Source organism: Calonectris borealis, chromosome 15 (genome assembly GCF_964195595.1).
Source record: "Calonectris borealis chromosome 15, bCalBor7.hap1.2, whole genome shotgun sequence".
Classification (NCBI taxonomy): domain Eukaryota; kingdom Metazoa; phylum Chordata; class Aves; order Procellariiformes; family Procellariidae; genus Calonectris; species Calonectris borealis.
The window spans coordinates 6,388,369-6,404,804 of NC_134326.1; the positions used below are offsets into that span (position 1 = coordinate 6,388,369).

Genomic DNA, 16,436 nt, shown 5'->3' on the forward strand with positions numbered 1-16,436 from the left:
TTTTAATGGTTAAGGTTAATAATCCCTTATCCTGTGCATTGGAAGAAGGCATTCTGACACTGTCCTCTGGCATTACATTCTTAAAGGCATCCTAAGCTTTTTCTATAGATAGTCTTCTATGTTCCCTTTCCTTCAAAGCTAAACTCTTTTCACTCTAGGAGTCTGAGAGATGGCAGATAGTGTCTTGCTTAACAAAGGTCATAGCTCTCTGTGTGGCAGCCCTGTATGTCACAGAGATACATCTACAGACACCTGTGAAGTATTAAATGTCTTTTTGTTTGTTCCTATCAGGCGTTTGAATGACAATGATATTTCTGTTTTGGAAGCTATCGGACTCTTCAAGAAATTGCCCAACCTCAGAAAAATGTAAGTTTGAGTCACTTGCTTGTTAGAATACATGCTGCCTTGGATTATAAAGGAGGAAGGGATAATTTTTTTATAGTTTAGTATTGCAGGAGCAGAAATCGCTTTTTTAATGTGAATTTAAGAAAACTGAATGACTTGCCTGTTAGATGGACAGGCCCAGTTAAACCACAGTGACAGATGAAGATCCCTAGGCTGACATTTCAGTATTCTTTAGGCTATATTTCTTAAAGCCTTTGACTTGTGGAGGCTGAAGGGAGTTCTGTCCCAGAATTTATTCAGATGTATGCTTATTGTTAGAGATGGCTACAAAATTTAGCATTTTGGTTTTGTCTTTTGAATATATTGCGCAACACCAACTAGAGTGATTGTTTCAAATAGTCAAAGGAAAATAATATTACATGATATAGATTACAAGGCAGGTTCTTTTGATCATTATTGTTTTAGAGAGGAGAATCAATTAGCTAAATCAGTCATTCAAATATATCTGTATAATTCTGTTAACAGTCTGAGTCCTGGCATTGTACAATGTATATATTTAATAAGAGCTGTGTTTTGGAAAGAGGATAATATGTTAGATACCTCCTGATAGTCTTCTAAATGGATCTTTCTGAAGTTATTTAAAGTTTTAAACCTATGGCCCCATTGCTAATGTCTCATTTAACTGTTTACTTTTAGTAAGATTTTATTGCTAGAGTCAAGGTAATTTAGGGAGACCAGCCAACCAAGCTTTCTGCTCTGCGTTCATTTCACGTGGTTTCTGCCATCTGGAGCAGCCTAGCCATTTGAATCCATGTAAGATCTCAGTGGCTTTGGAGATAACTGTAGTGGGATTCTTATGTCAGTTTTATTTCTGCAAGAGTTTCAGATGCAGCAATGCAGATTTGGGAGTGGGGGTTGTGTTTATGCAAGTACAGGCCACGAGACTTGGAGAACTAATCATATACATTAGCCTAGTATTTTGTGGATGATCCTTAAGTTGTAGCTACAGTGCACTTAGAAAAAGTTGTTGACATTGTTGAAGTGCTCTGTTGTCTATGCAAATAGGTAGTAAATGGGAATGAAAAATGCATGGTATATAAAAGTGTACACAAATAGGAAGGTGTCTGTCCTCATCAAACCTTAAGAATTTATGTTTTGAAAATTGGAGAGGTGTGATAGCTGGAATCATTTCTTTCATTTTATTTAAAACTTACTGTAGGCAAGTTACGGTGCCGTCCTTCCTGTTCCCATCAATTAGTCAGGTGGGAGGGATGCCTCGACAGGGCATAAGTGCAGCATGAAACAGTTACGAGAGTTTTTTTAAGAGTTTGTTTCCTCTGAAACAAAAAATCTTTCTGCTCTGTTCTTGGCAGGCAATGAAAACTGAGGTGTACCGTTGCAGCTCAAACGGATGGCAAAAAGAAATAGTTGTGCCATACACCTCATAAAAAGTGTCTTTCGTATGGATTTTTTTTAGTGGCAGCCTCCAAGCAGAGGCTCTTTAGGTAATCTTTGTAGTTGAGCTAGTTTCTTGTGTTCTACCTGATGTTGTAAAGAAATATCTCAATTGGAATGAAGGGATTTTCTGAAAAGGGTGTTTTTTCATATAAGCGGAGCAACTTTTCAACCATAACCTTACTCAGTAGCGTGATCCTTAAAAAGCCAGATTAGACTTCTAATACCAGGATACCAGGAAAAAACAAACAAGCAAACAAACACCCCTTTCCTTCTGTGTTATTATTTGGCCTTTACTAAGTATCCTTCTGGTAATAATAGGCCTCTCTCCGTCATGCAAGAAGGGAAATGTAAGGAAGTACCAGTGGATAGGATTGCTGCTGCTAATGGCCCTAATGCAGCAGCGCTCTGTGTGTGGCAGGAATGTGATGCATGTGCTCTTCATTAAGTCTTACTGCTTACTGCTGCTATTAAATTAAGGAGGAAGAATATTGATCAAACCCCCATTTTTTAGTGTGTATAAGGGACAAGAATTTTTACTGTTATTTGATTGGCAATATTGACTCTGTCTCATCATATTCCTTGTCTGTTCAAGTGTTAAAGGAAAACAGCAGGTGGAGGAATCTTGTCGGGAAACTGCATTGCTTCCTAGGCTTAAGAAAACGGTTCAGAGCTTTGCAGTGGCAGGCCATTAGCCTAAATCACCTTTTTTTCTTTTTTTCTTTATTTAGTAATTCTCTTTCTTCTGAAATGAATCTGGATATCTGGAATCAGGATATCTGAATGGGCATTTGAATGATTGCCCTCTCACTGTCCTGCACTTCAGTTTAAGACTAGTGACAGATCCGTGTCAAGGAAATTTGCAAAGAAACTACTTTAAGAGTACCTCAGTTCCACAGTGATTAGTAAAGCTCCCGCATAATTCCAGAGACAGAGGAATAAGCTCTTCCTTCCTCTTGATGGGTGTTTCATCTTGGTGCCTCCTCATCTTACATTATGCTTAAGTGTAGCTTTGGTTTATAACATAAACACTCTGAGGTGGTCTGTAAATTGGACTTTAAGGAGGATTCAGATTTTACTTGCGTTCTAAGTGTATGCTCACATTTGTTCTTTTGTCACTCAAGCTCCGTCGGTTGTCCATGTCTGTATGTGTGTTGTTGCGTATCACAGTCTCATAGATTCGGCATTGACGTATTAGGGTTGCTCCAGTGTGTATATGTGAAAATAGTCTTTAATTATATATTCACATAATAATTTTCACTTGGACTCTTGTCCCAGTCCCTTGCTAGGTTCCTCATCTCCCGATTCAGTGTGGTTTCTATGCTCACCGTGTTTTGCCTCAGCGTAAGGCCAGGGTTCTGTCCCTCTTGTCTACTTCTCTCTCTAGGCACTGACAGAACTCCCACTCTTCTCCCTCAGGCTCCCCTCCTAGTCCTCACGCAGAGTTACTCCACTGCATTGCCTTGAGCTGTTTTTATAGCCTTCACAGACCTCTCTGGAGCCCCCTCTCTATCCAGCCAAGGACGTTACTTCCTAATAGTGCCTGGAGTTGGCAGAGTAGATACTGGGATAGAGAAACGTGCCCAGGCCCAAACTGCACAGTCTGTAGCTGTGTGTCCTGCACCGTCTTGAGAGACATGGGAAGATGTCATCTGAAGAAGAATCTGAAGTTAAAAACCTCTGGAAAATTAGTTCCTCAAATTAAAATTTTCCAAAAAATATGTCTTGCGGTCTTCTTGGATTGTGGCAGGAATCTTAAATCTCTTTGTTAAAGACTAAGGATTCAGACAAATCCTATGAGATTTTCACAGGGAAGATGTATCCTTCGAATAAAACACCTACATGTGTTAGTTACCAATTAACAAATTTGAAATCAGAATTTATTTGAGTGTTTTGGGCTTTTCACAAAAAGATTATCAGAGTTTTGAGAGACGAGAGAAATGGTATTTTGGATAGCTTTATTTCCTGGAATAGGTGAATTTCCTTCTTTTATTTAAAAAAGGAAAAATAAAACTAAAAATTATCTACCTCTAAACATGAAAAGGACATCTGACAGTGCATTCTGTTAAATCTTGCCAATGTTATAAAGTAAACATTAAGAAAAATGGGAAGTGTCAGACCACCCTTGCAATAGGTGGTACTGCCAATCCCACTTCTAATATATAATTAGCTTTTGGGGTGTAATTTGTCTGTAAATATTCCTCCTAAGCTGAATCTTATTGTATGATGCGTGAGCCCAGGATTTAATACATTTTAATGCAAAACAAAATTGAATTTTTGATACAGAAATGTAAAGGTCACAGACCCATAATGCGAAGTTATGCCACATTTTATTTAGGAATTACATTGCTAAGATTACCCTGCTGGTTTTTAAAAGGTTAACGTGTCTGCATATGACTTTTTGTTTTTAAAAAACATCAAGTTCAATAATTAGCTGCAAAATTCCATATACATAATGCTACTTTCATAACCTAAATTTTAATCCATCTTTATGTTTAATGCTTTTCACAGTAGAATAAAAAGGTTGATGTAGATTCCTGTGAACAGCTCTAACCAGGTCCAGAAGTAATTTACTGGGTTCTCCAGTGGGTTTTGCAAAATGCCTTGAACTCTGTGTTGCTTTCATTGCATGCTTACCATATTACCTCCTGCAAGTGTAGAGGTATGACTTGTCTCTGAAAGCTAAAGTCACATTGCTGTGACTTCCAGGCTCCAAGAACTATGTTGCTAGTATTTTGCAGGGTGGTTAGAAAAGAGCAATTTGAATCTGCCTGAAGTGTAAGAGAAATACAAGGGTGCGTTTCTGACCTCCATAAGAATGGGAGCAGCTCCATGACTTGGGTTTTTGCGGGTATCCTACCCCTGTAGATAGAAAGGCTCCAGAATCTGCTGCCCTCCAGCCCTGGGAGCTGGAAGCTTCTGCCTTTCACAGAGGAGTGTGTTGCCAGTGGGAGATCTTCTCACTCAACACAGCAAGATCGCACATCAGGCAGGGGTGAGGGGCAACACTACCATTCACAGAGGTAAGGTTTTGCCTTTTGTGGAAGGGAGCATTTCTTTGCTCACAGCAACTACCAAATTCAGCATGAATCGAACACTGGAGACCCCACGACTCCCTGGGACTACCTCAAGTTGTTAATCGGCGAAAAAACCCTCCAGTGCTTGGGGACTCTCATGACAGTGGGAGCATGGAGGGGTCTTCTGGCCATGGCAGACAGGGTCAAGCTCCAAAACCCCTAAATACCTAACTTAGTGGGAGCAAGGAGATACACTTGCTTGCTGAAATGGGAGGCTTAATTTGTCTGTAAATATTTCTGCTACACTGAATTGTATGGAGTGTCAGCCCAGGATTTAACACATTTTACATGCAAAATAAAATTGAATCATGATAAATTTGCAGACTAGAAGTCAGTTTAAAAAACAGAATCTCAAGTTTCTTGGGGAGGTAAAAGTAGTTTTTGGAAACAGCTGTTACCTGCTGTTCTTTCCCCTAAGCATAAATTTTGCCGTGGCAATTGAGGTTGCAGTCATCTGTCACTTGTTATACAGAAACAGACTTTATTTTCTGGAAATGATATTGTAGAGAGTGTTGTGGTATATGGCATTTGGGCTCATCATGTGCCTCCCTTTTTTTCCAGTGAGGCCATCAGTCTGCTCTGCTGAATGAATGTAGGAGTGTCACTTGGTATACTTCACTGTCTGTAGTATTTAAGACTTTCAGTGCCATTGTGCTTCTGAAAGCAACTCACTCTATAAAAGCCAGCCAGACTGTTGGTAAAAGCTGTAAAACCTTCTCAGCAAACATCTTTCTTCCAGAAGAATGCAACAGTATTGGGGTTTTCCTCCTAGCATATACTTAAAAAATTCCAAACACATCACCAACAGACAGAAATACTCTAGGGAAACCCCCACTCAGAACAAGCTGTTTGTATGATAAAACTACAAGGTTCAAGGTGAGACCAAGCAGAGACTTTGCAGTTGGACTGCGCTCTGGTGGTTGTTCTTGTGGGAAGGTGTGTTGGTAACACAGCAATGAATAGCATGCTGGAATGTTAAAATTGACCCAGCAGGTACAGCAGGATGAATGGTTCTGTTAAGTCTGAATAGAATCCAGCTTGTTCTGTGTTGGTTATAAGATCAACAGAAATAATATTATTATAAACTTTAGCCATAAAGTAAATAAAATCTGACTGAAAAGTGAGCTGTGTGAACAATGTCACCTTGATAGCTTCTTAGATCTGTTCATTTCCTATTCACAGCCCCACGTAAAGTAAACCCAGGTTTTCGGAAAATTTCTTTTGACCTCTTGCCCAAAGTAAAAGTCTGGATATAGGATTAAACTTTATCACCAGGGTAAATCAGGGAGTCAAAACAATAACCTTTCTTGAGTGACCAGGTTGACTACAGGTTCCCATTTGGGTCCTGCCAGAGGGGATAGGTATCTTGGGAAATACTCAAGACTCATTTTCCTTTCCACTGTCTTCCAGTATTTCAAGAACAATTCCTTATAGAAGCTTAACGTTGCAAGGGAATGGGGCTTTTCTATAATGGGAGTTTGCTGTAAAGTCTGTCAGAAGTTTTTTCTGATAAAAAAAAAAAAATTCCTTGTCAAGTGCTATGATCATATATGAAAGATTCTTTTAGTGCTGGGAAGGACGGAGTAGAGCTCTCGGAGTTGCAGAGCAGGCAAAAGTTTCACTGCTTTCATTTTTCAAGGTTTGTATCAGCTGATTATTTTTGCTGGTAATTCTAGACTGAAAAGTATGTAATTTCTCATGTTTCTTATTCTAGTAGGTCAGACTTTAAGGAGGATACTTTTTTTTTTGAGTGAATAACTGCTGTCATCTACCTATTTTTTTGTTGCATTCTGATATAGGAAGCTTTAATTCAGGAAGACAAATAAAGAAATCCAAGTTGGCAGAACATCTGCTTTGACAGTACCCCAAGCAGGATTGCAGAGCAGTGTCATCTTTACCTATTTATTATTGTGAAGTTTCTCTTTTCTCTGCCTTGCAACTTTGATTTCACCATAGCATTTAATCTTGGATTTTCAAATCTTTTGTATGGCAAAGGTATATATAATTGCCTTCTTCTGAAACTGCTAGCATATTTTTGGACAATTTTCTGTTGTTGAAACGATCAGGCATTATTAACTCAAATGAGTGAAGTTCCCTGTCTACAGAAGTTCTTTGGCAGCAACTAAAATTCAGATGGTTTGGATCGTATAAAGGTGCCAATTCCTTTGCAAATTATGGCCAGCCTTTCTCTCCAATATTTGCTCTTTTTTGCCTTGAGTATCTAATAATCCATTAAAATTGCACCCATTTTTAAATATATGTGACTAAATATCTTTTAGATGGTAAAAACTGACTAATAAACTTTGTAACTACAAGTATAGGTCAGTTTGCAATCTGCGAATTGAAAGTCAAAGTCTTTGTGTGTTATAGTAACTCACCCTCCCTTCCCACTACAGACTTTTACTTATTTATTCATTTCTTTTTGTGCAAATATGCATCATGGCATGATCTTTACCAGGAAAAGGATCATTGGGAGCAATTATTTATGCCAGCATTCAAAAGGGATGCTGGGCTATAAACATTTCCACTAGAGAAATAGCTGAGCCCCAAAATTAAATGCATGTGTCAGAATATCCTTCCTTGACTTGCTTTGACACTGAACATAAACTCTTCATGTGAGTGTTAGCACAGAGTACTAAACTTCAGGAAAGCAAAATCTGCATGTAAGTATTTCTATATGTTTTTATGTTATTTTTGGCTGATTGCTGGCATACTCCTATTCTTTCTGATCACAGAATACACAAGAGGTGATGGGCCACATGCTGTAGGGCCCACTATCTGACAGTTGTTCAGCAGACATAAAGCAGCATACTCAAGTTTCCCACATAAAACGTATCTCCAAGACGCAACTTTTTTTTTTTTTTTTAATGGAGTGATGACTTCTGCAAAGAACAAGACCCACATTATTTCTATCTGTGGCCATGCTGTCCTTTTGCCATGTCTTCTGTCAACTTTTATCCCAACAAGATTGCCTGTTCTTCTGAGCAGAGTAGTCCAGGTGTTAATCTGATATCTTGTAATTTGTTTTATATCACCTGGAATTGGATTTTGAAACTATTACTCATGCTGCATGTGTACTGGGATCATTTCTGGAATAATGTGCTATTCAGTATGAGCAATAGTGTTGGAATTTGGCATCTTCTTGGGAGCAAGAGCATATCTTTTACTTTCTCTTTTTTGTTGCAGACAGTAAAACAAAGAATAGTTTTTCCTATCATAAACCTAAACGAATAGGATTATTCATCATAACCTACACAGGGCATCATAGGAGATGCTTAAGGGACTGAGGCCCAAGGTTTTAATGTCCTTAAGGCCTTCTACATAAATGTTTTAAATAATTAAATGCCATTTATTTTTATGCATCTCTAATGGCATTTTATCATTCAGAAGTTTTCTATTCACTGGGTTTTTCACAAATATGAAATATTAAAAAGATTAATTTTGCACTTTATCAGAAATTCATTTGACTGTAGATTGAAGTTTTCCAATGTTGATCTATAAGCAAACATCTTCAGACTGTATAGGCAGAGTAAATATTTAGAAAATAATGCTGTATATTGCAGTAGCTATGAATTGAGAATTAAGTGATACTCATTTCATTTTGAGTTGTGGTGTTAAATCTAAGTGCCTGGGAGTTCTTGAGTGCACATGTTAAAATTTGTTTCAGATACATACAGTCACACAGTTTTGTATGTTACTCCAGTGTTGACTTTAAAACGAGTAAAGGTCCTGGTACACTAAATAAAAGTGGTCTGTATTTCAATGTGTGGTACCTATTTCAATGGTAGTAACATTAACTGATTCTTGCCAGATGAGCACCCAGTCCCAAGCACAGTCCATAATTATACGGACATAAATCAGATGTTAGAAACCCCCACTGATTGTGTCCCTGAGACCCTTATAAGCAAGAATGACATGAGGTGTAACAGCTGGTAATTCCATTAATTTAAATACTCTTGATATTTCTGATATAATTGTGGTTTTGATGAGTGAAGGGGAGCTATTTGTAAGTACAGTAGGTATACTTTTGAACTTGAATGGATGTCTCTCTAGATAACCACATATTCTTCCTATCTTCCTCCTTCCAGTGTGATGACGTATGTTTGGAATGAAACACTAATAATTTTATTATTGTGTCTGGTTGTGTCCTTCCAGAAATCTAAGCAACAATAAGATTAAGGAGATCCGAGAAGGCACGTTTGATGGAGCTTCAGGAGTGCAGGAACTGATTCTGACAGAGAATCAACTGGAATCAGTGCATGGACGAATGTTTAGAGGCCTCACAGGGCTAAAGACATTGTAAGTGCAAAGACTTGTCTTTCTCTGTTCCTCTGTAAGTTGAGTGGGAGTGCTCAAGTTCAGCAATGCCTGCTAAAATATCTGTTACTAGACAACAAGCTCTAAGGCAGGGTCTTGTGTCACTTTCATGAAGTCTTCAATATATTTCTAGTCCTGGGTAGGTTTGAGATTTATCAATCAGATTTTAAAGAATTTCAGGAGTAACATGATGGTGAACCTGTCATGGGTCACCTTCCACTCTGCCTCCACCCAAATTGGAATTGTTGGTTTGCTTAAACCAAACCTCAGAGTAAGCTAGGAGCCTCAAAGATTTTTAATATCCTACAAACTGTATGAAATCAGTACGTAGAGAGAGAAGAAAGACTCAAGTTATTGCTGTCACCAAAACAGGTATAGCTAAGCAACTTTAAGGCGGGCATAAACAAACTGTTACAGGTCCTGCTGACAGAAGGTAGCTGGCCACTCACTCTGCAGCAGGTGTAGTAGCCCATGAGCACAGGTATGCCTTTGGACTAGCCACAGCATGCTCTTTCTGGCTCACACCAAGTACCATAAAAATTACGGGGTATGTTATTAATGGGTATATTATTAATGTGGTTGTGGTTGGGGAGAGTGTGAAGGAGACATAGAGTGCAAATGCATAAGAAATCAGTCTGGTCTTACTTTTGTGCTTAGACAACCTTTGTAATTTATTTCTGAGAACTAATGCTTATACGTAAACTCAGAGTACCTAACGCTAGTTTGTTTTCATGTTAAAAGTTATATTGGAAGAAGGATCACAGACAAGATTTCAAGATGGTGTCTAATCCATTCCATCCACCATCCTGAGAAACAGTCAGAGACTAGGCTTCTTGTGACAGCAAAGACTCATGCCAGATGATGTGTATGATCTGTACGTCAAAAATACCTCTCCTGCATTGTCTTCCCTGCTGTAGAAAGAAAGCACTTGACTAGGTGGATGCTTTCAGTAAATAAACTTTAGGAATCAAAATGCAATTTAAAATCTGCAATTTATTCATTAGCAGCAAATAGTTCTTATGTTGCAAAGTATCATGGCACAATTACTTCAGTCTCTACTCAAGTGTAAAAAGAAATCCAAGTTTCACTTCAAGGACTTTGGCCTGTAGTGACGGATAGGGAACTTTTCTTTTGCTGTTCCTTTAACATTATTTTCTGTGGTTACAGCCATCTGTTCTTTAATTTAATGTATGCACTTTACTAAGGGATTTGAAAATACTGTCCATAGATACTAAATTAATTTTTATACTGTAAAGCAGCCTGTGGCAGTGCTCCTGAACAAAATTCAGCGTTTTTTAATAAAAAGATGCTTAACATTCAAGCTATCCTGCTGACCTGACCTACATTTTCCCCTAGCTGATAAAGCAGTCTAAATATACACAGCATGATGTGATGATCTGTAAGTATAAGTTTTCCTTCAGAAAGGGCACACAGTTCATGCTGAACCATGATATGAAACCAAAGGTTTTGGCTTGAGAGACATATATTCTTATCCATTAATTGACTTTCTTTGAGCATTAAAATTGTGGTCTTTTTCAAAGAGGCCACATTGGACAGGGTCATAGTCCAGTTTTTAAAAGACTGTATGTTTTCTGAAATGTAATAAATCACTGTGCAAGATGTATTGGCATCCAAATTTGGTCATCCCATCTTGTAGTGCTACTGTCTGATACTTTACATACAGAATTGAGAAAATGTTTCCTACTGCTACTAAGCCACTAAGGGCCTTATTTCTCTTATTTACTACCCTATTCATTTTAGAGCTTGTGGTCTTGACCTGGCTTTCAGGCAGCTTAGTACTCCATGTGTAAGGTGTGTGTCTCTGTGCCCTGTGACTCTTTTCTGACATAGTTTCACCCCAGTTGCAATGCCAAAACTATTGAGACCATAGTGACTGTGATAGTAACTGTACATAGAGAAGAGTAATGCAAAGGCAATGTAATGTCCAGGTCTTAAACACTGAGTATTTGTGATTACATTGTGAATTTCTTCCCTGCCATATCTAATGTCTCTTTGGTGTTTTTCAAGTATCTATTAATGTAGTATCTAAATGCCCAACTCACAGATACCAATCTGAGATTTAAATCCAGACTTCTAAGGGAGTCTGAATTTTCATTGTTCACTGCATGAATTTGATACCAAAGAATTAACCCTCCTCAATTTGGAGGATCAATTCACTGGAACAGCAGCATGAGCTGCATATATTTTGTGGATTTTTGGTATTATGTTTTAATTACTGAGTAATTTTTCACCTAGGTAGGAATAGCACAACTATGTAGTGATGTTTACAGACCCAGATGTTGATTGGCATGCAGTGTAACAAATACACAAGCCTTTTTTGCTATGGAGTGAAACAAGATACTACAGTCTTTCAGATTAATTAGACTTTATCGTCGAGTTCATTGTTACCATAACGACTTAGAGAGATGTATCTTCCAAAACACAGCACTGATTCATCTGGTACAAGCACTGAGCAAAGACCATTTTATAGGATGGTTATTGCTTTCTGTCTTGTCAATTAATGATTATAATGACGTTTCAGAGCTTGTGTTAGGTCTGGAAATCTTTCCTAAGCTATTCTTGATTTCTGCTGAGGATGCTGTTTCCTTCCATACTTTTGCAGTGTGGATTACAAAAAACATCCATGATAGGAGTAGAAGTAATGCAGCTAGTATTGTTATTGTCACACATTTCTGGCAGTCCTTCTCAATTGATCTCTGAAATATATCTTCACTTACTCTCAGATATTTACTAAATTAAGACTTCAGTGTTTATTTCAAGTTTGCCACTAGTCATAATTTTAATTGCATACTACTTTCAGATGTGGAGCTCCCATCAGCCTCTAATGTTGTGTGGAAGAAATGCAGTTTAAATTCATGAGACAATGTTTACGTGGATCTAGCCCTCCTTTAGCTGTGTTGTACTTCAGCTATCAATAAAAAAACCTCTCAATAAAAATAGAATACAGTGCTTGCCAAAGCATATGTTGATGCCCTAGATAAAGGACCTTCTATCCTAAAATTATACCCCCTCCCAGTAGTTCCTGATTCCCTGTTTTAATCCTTGCAGGATGCTGAGAAGCAACTCTATCAGCTGTATAAACAATGACACCTTTGCTGGACTGAGCTCGGTGAGGCTTCTTTCTTTGTATGACAATCACATCAGCACTATCACCCCTGGAGCCTTCAGCACATTAGTCTCTTTGTCTACAATGTAAGTTATCTTTTTACGGTATGAACATATCATGATGCTGTTATTCTGTGCTTTCTGTTTAAGAAGACAACATTTGAGTTTCAAAATCAAACTGCTTATTTTTCATATATGGAAGACTTCATTTAGGGAAAGAAAACTTCATTTATGTTTGGAGGATTCAAGGTGTGATTTAGAAAAACATTTTAATTGCTTCAGCTGGAGTGGCTGAAAAAACTTTGATGTTGCCAGCCTCAGGCAGGATGACTGCATGCTTTGCCATGTCACAGCCTAGTGCAGTGCACAGTAGAAGTTCATGTAAAACAATCTCTGCAGATTCAGAAGTGCATAATTTATCATACATTTTAGCTCCCTGAAGCTGCTTTGGTTTCAGTAGAGCCTAATTTTGTAAGAACAACTTTCTTGGATTTCAGTTAAATCAGTTAAATATCAGAAGAAATCTACTAGCTCATGCTTAGATTTTCAGAAGAGCCTAAGAGGACAAAATACTCCAGTCCTACTGAATGTGAATTTGAAAATCCCAACCTAAGCTTTTGTGATAATTCTTTTATATTTCTCAATCCTTCTTTGAAGTATTTCCCTTGCTTCTTAAATATATTTACATGCTCTTTGTAGTGTGTCCATTTTAATAAAGGACAGACTGATAAATATGGAAAGAAAGTCTGCTCTCTGTTTCCAGCTGTGAATGGGGATCCTGATGTTGCTGTTAATGGAAGTTGTCTGCTTAATTCCCTTCACACTGCCCTGAAAATACATCCTAATTGTCCCATCAAAATAAACTATTGGTGCTATTGCATTTCAGATTTTGAAAGTATTATCCATCATGTTTGGGGGAGGAAAGAAGTGTTGAATCTCAGCTGTTTTGTGGCTCACATTTTCATTTTGTTACAACTTTTCACCAGCAAATCAGTTATCATTCTGGCGTTAGCTCCATGCAGCGTAAAGAGCCCAGACTTTTCTTCCGTTTACTTTCTGTAGTCCCAAAAGCCTCTTTGAAATACATGGACAAAGAGAGAAGCACAACCAGATTATTTTTATTGACCATTTTCAAGTCACAGGTCAAAGCGAGTGGTACTTCCTGAAAGCTTGTTCTCACTGCGCTGCAAGCACTGCCTGCCTGCTTCTCGCGCAATTATCTCTGTGCTTCCTTCCACGGATCCCTTAATAGCTGTGACTCTCTGAATCAGTCTATAAAGTCCCTACCTTATTTGCATAGAAGCGTCTTTGTCATGTTCTTCTTTTTTCAGCTGTGGATGAAGATTATTACAATTTCTAGCAACAGCAAGTAAGGCTGCTGCTAATTAGAATGTATTGCTTTGGCACTGACTTATAATCAGGTTGATCATGGCAGGTTCCTAGCTGTGTCGTGATGAAAAAGTTTGTTCTTTGACACATTTCACTCTATGCTTGATCCACAGACATGAGAAAGTGTGCTTTTAACTTCTTTAGACATTTGTTTAAGGCCATAGTGATATTTCAGATACAAATGCAAAATTCAGATGTGTTCATTTCCTAGTTGTACTCCATTGTATGTGGATGTGTTAGATGACAACACTACTGAAGATAGATAGTATGACTGCTTTTCCTGTTCAACCCACACTTTGTGAGTTAATCGGGTATTGTAATGACTTATTTTTGCATCTATTAATGTGAGCCAGAAAGTCATACAAATTTTAACATTTCCATTTTTATCTTGGCATATTTACAGCACTAAAAAATATCGTCCCTTTTGTTATTACTTTTTGTGAGTCAGCCTCATTGATATTATCAAAACACAGACAGCTCTGAAAATAATGCCCTGACTAATGGTTTTCAGTAGAGGAAGAACATCTATTTTTTAGGTTATTGGTAAAAAAATAGCAGTTTTTATTATTTATTACTAGTTAAACTAGGTACTGTAGCATCCTAATTTGAAGTGTTCTTGCATTTCTGCATACAGAGAGTTCAGTCATGTGTTTCAGTCCTTACACAGTCGAGTAAGCATGTTTGCAAGCAGAACTGGTTTTCCGTGAATTAAACACGGAGCTATTCTAGTATAAACTTAACCTGAATTCCAGGATATATTTTGAACCTAATTTTGACAATATCCAGGTGCATTTCAGCATGTTTTTCTAACTGGTCACTAGAATCCGTTTAAATAGCTAATATTCTGTGGCTTCTTTGAAATTTTTAAGAGGCATTTGTAGTAGGATATGCATATTTCATTCCTCAAGACTTCTATTCCCCCTTGATTTTAAAAGTATGTCTATGTCCTTGAGTAAACACGAATTTAATGTTAGTACGACATCTTTGCTAAAAGCTTGATTGCTTTGTTTCTGTTTGAGTGGTTAAATCACTATCTTACGTGATTAGTAATCTCTGATTACTAATTATGAATTTTTATAACAATTTGTCTGCCCAACATTACTGTTTGTGATTTAAGAACTCCACTTGAATAGCCAGATTCCACAATAAAGTTTTTGCAAATAAGTGTCCTTTCCAGACTTTCAATTCCTTTCCAAGTGAAGTAGGGAATCTCTTGTCCCACATGACACTTTATAGAGAGCCTTGATCTTACATTTTTTCCAAAAATTGCATAACTGTCTTGCCATGGAAAGAGCATGTATGTAGGCACATGTATGAACTTCATGCTACATTAAAGAAAAAAATCACTGCTCTGCAGTTGGAAAAGGACGAAATTTAGTTGTTGCTAAAGTGGCAGGAGGATGTGTGTAATGCGTGACAAGATAAATTTGTCCTTTTTTCCCCAGAGTTATTTGAATTTCAAAACAGTAGATTTGTTTCTCTATTTATTCATTTTATACGTAACAACTTATTTCTTTCTTAGTTCCTAACAAAAGCATAATTCAAATTCTAATCCAAGGGTTTAATAAATTTTAGGTCATATGTTAACCTGTGTTTGCCAAGAAGAAAATCAGGGTTTGTGGATAGTTACTGCTACTCAGCTAGTGAGCAGTAACACATTAAGTCAAAGCAACCTCTCCTCTGTAGAATAGGGATAATTACTATTTTGATGGGAGCATTTTGTAGATTGAACGTTCGAATGTTTCTGAAAATTTTTGATATATCTCAGTAAGATGCTCTCCAGATGTGCAAAATGTTCTTTACCCTCAGAGCTGCTGGTTTTCCAGAAACCTGATTATATACACCTGCTGTTTGTTTCCAATTGTGGATTATTTCATTCTAAGGATTTGTGTCACGGAAGTTGTTCTGTGAATATGATCTCGCTCTCTTCCATCAGTGGAACAAATGGCCTTTGAAGCATTGGTTCACTTAGCGTTGGAGGTATAAATACTTGCTTTAAACACACTGTTCATGCCAAAGTATGTCAGTACGGAAAATATACAAGGCATCCTGCATGTGGTCCCATTATGGATTAAAGAAAATGGAAAACAATTCAGGAGGAAAGTAACTAGAATTAGAGTGATGCTTTCAGTGCTTTTCTGCACATTCTGCCTGAAAGCTTCTATGTAACCTGTTTGTTTTCTTACCTTTATACAGCAAGTTAGCCTTGCCTTTGAATCCTAGTCAGCATGAACTAGGTTGAGTATTTTTATTATTGAACATTATGCTGAGTTTTTTCCTCCCCCCAGTTCTCCCTCTACACAGTGTACGATAGTGTGTGCTAGAACCACATGTAATTACACACCCAGAGCTCCAGGCTAGTGCAGTGATTGAAGTATGCTTTTTTACCACGCAGAGAACAGCTGTAAATTATATTGTGGGTATGTGATGTTGGCCTAGAGCCTACATAATTTAGGAATTGGTTTAGGTTTGTTTTCTTGCTGCCACACCTCGACTGTGCCATATGTTTTTGTCTTCAGCACTATTGTTTTTTGAAGGAATTGCTTGGCTGAAAACCTAATGTGATTTTGAGTACATGTTTAGGTTTGTAAAAGTATGTTGCAAGTGAAGACTTACAAGGTCTTCAGCTACTACACCTGCATTTGAAGAGCCTGTTTTTTTAGGGCCTTAAAATTTTTTGTCTTTAGGATATGCTATGCTTTAGAGAAATTTCATTATCATCTTTTT

The 16,436-nt window shown here is 37.6% G+C and overlaps 1 protein-coding gene across 1 annotated transcript in view; it reads left to right on the forward strand.

Annotated features, from left to right (window-relative positions):
* SLIT3 (slit guidance ligand 3) overlaps positions 1-16,436 on the forward strand; it is a 533,309-nt gene that overhangs the window by 407,615 nt on the left and 109,258 nt on the right. The window contains exons 16-18 of the mRNA XM_075164102.1: positions 292-366; positions 9,033-9,176; positions 12,264-12,407. Coding sequence (XP_075020203.1) covers positions 292-366; positions 9,033-9,176; positions 12,264-12,407 — 363 coding nt within the window. The remainder of the gene's footprint in view (positions 1-291; positions 367-9,032; positions 9,177-12,263; positions 12,408-16,436) is intronic.